We start from the raw sequence: 1,618 nt of genomic DNA, 5'->3' as shown, positions 1-1,618 counted from the left end.
TTAAAATATTCTATAGAAGGATTAAATAGATATCTCGATTATCCTTAATTTTTCGTAGAATGACTTTTCTAACTACATAAGTCCAAGACCATACTGCAGTAAATATTTTGGACGGAGACTCGTTCTGTAATCATGGTGAACCTTTGAATTGAATTTGCCTTCATTTACATTTTTGTCCGATAGTTTTATTATTGTTGTTGGATTGACTTCAAATCGTTATGAGAGACGAAGTACAGGTATACCGTATACCAATAAAAATACATACTTATACAACACAAGTATGACAGCCGTTAGAACTTGGCAAGAAGCGGTGGCTGAAACAAAAAAATGTTACACCGTTTTACAGTTTTACCCCTCACTGCAGGTTTATGAAAAGGCAATGTTGAAATTGTAATTAACGCTTTAATTTAATTTTTTTTTGATTGTGGGTTTAAATGGTGTGGCAAATATATACACATGTAATGTATTTATGTACATTAGGAAAATATTAATGAAATTGCTTAGGAAGGATAGCAATGCTGGATTATAGCTAAATAGTTAGGAGATATGTACAGTAAAACAATTACGAAACTCATTCTCATACGCATTCCACTAATTCTCGTTTCAGTATATTGTTTGCCGACATTGTCGGCTTTACCGTCTTGTCGTCGCAATGTAGTGCACAGGAGTTAGTAAGACTGTTGAACGAGCTGTTCGGGCGATTTGATCAACTGGCGCACGTAAGTCAATAATCAATTTCTACAACTGCGTAAATATGTATTAAAGAAATCAATTTGTTATCAAAATCTTCCAGGACAACCACTGCTTGCGCATCAAAATTCTCGGCGATTGCTACTACTGCGTTTCGGGTCTGCCTGAACCGCGTAAAGATCACGCTAAGTGCACCGTCGAAATGGGGCTGGATATGATCGATGCCATTGCGTACGTACACAACTTTTTTATACAGGACATGGAAGTTTATACGCACATACTTTTGCACTTACAACTTTCTTTTTTTTATTTCTTCTACAGCACCGTGGTGGAGGCCACCGATGTGATATTGAATATGCGTGTGGGCATACATACGGGACGGGTGCTTTGCGGTGTACTGGGGCTACGCAAATGGCAATTCGATGTCTGGTCCAACGATGTGACATTGGCCAATCACATGGAATCGGGTGGAGAACCGGGGCGAGTGCATGTTACACGCGCCACACTTGACGCTCTATCGGGCGAATATGAAGTTGAAGCAGGACATGGCGATCAGCGTTCGTCGTATCTACGTGATCATGGTGTGGATACGTATTTCATAGTGCCACCACCTCATCGGCGAAAGGTGAATGATTTTAAAATATCTTACGACACTGAACTCACATAAAGTGCATAGACCTACTTTCAGTTGCTGTATGGCCATCATTTACTTATTCATAACTTTTTTTTTGCTTTCTGTTCTATTCTCTATGGTTGCAGCCATTAATGCTAAATACGCTTGGTGTACGCTCGGCCATTGGTAGTCGTCGCAAATTGTCATTTCGTAATGTCTCGAATGTTGTGATGCAACTATTGCATACGATAAAATTTTCGGAGCCAGTACCATTTTCCAACATTGCCACCGGGTCGTTTCCATCATCGGCCGGCA

General features: G+C 39.8%; 1 protein-coding gene across 1 annotated transcript; it reads left to right on the top strand.

The window, feature by feature from the left end:
* Positions 1 to 607: 607 nt before the first annotated feature.
* On the top strand, positions 608 to 1,611 carry LOC108356516 (Ca(2+)/calmodulin-responsive adenylate cyclase-like; the record flags this gene model as incomplete). Its single annotated transcript, XM_017607622.1, has 4 exons — positions 608 to 719; positions 794 to 921; positions 1,012 to 1,315; positions 1,450 to 1,611. Coding segments are annotated over 4 exons (706 nt in total), but the record flags the coding sequence as incomplete, so codon positions are not given.
* Positions 1,612 to 1,618: the final 7 nt, after the last annotated feature.

Source organism: Rhagoletis zephyria, unplaced genomic scaffold (genome assembly GCF_001687245.7).
Source record: "Rhagoletis zephyria isolate East Lansing unplaced genomic scaffold, Rhagoletis_zephyria_1.1 Rzeph_scaffold_60395, whole genome shotgun sequence".
Lineage (NCBI taxonomy): Eukaryota > Metazoa > Arthropoda > Insecta > Diptera > Tephritidae > Rhagoletis > Rhagoletis zephyria.
This window is presented reverse-complemented; position numbering and strand designations above follow the sequence as displayed.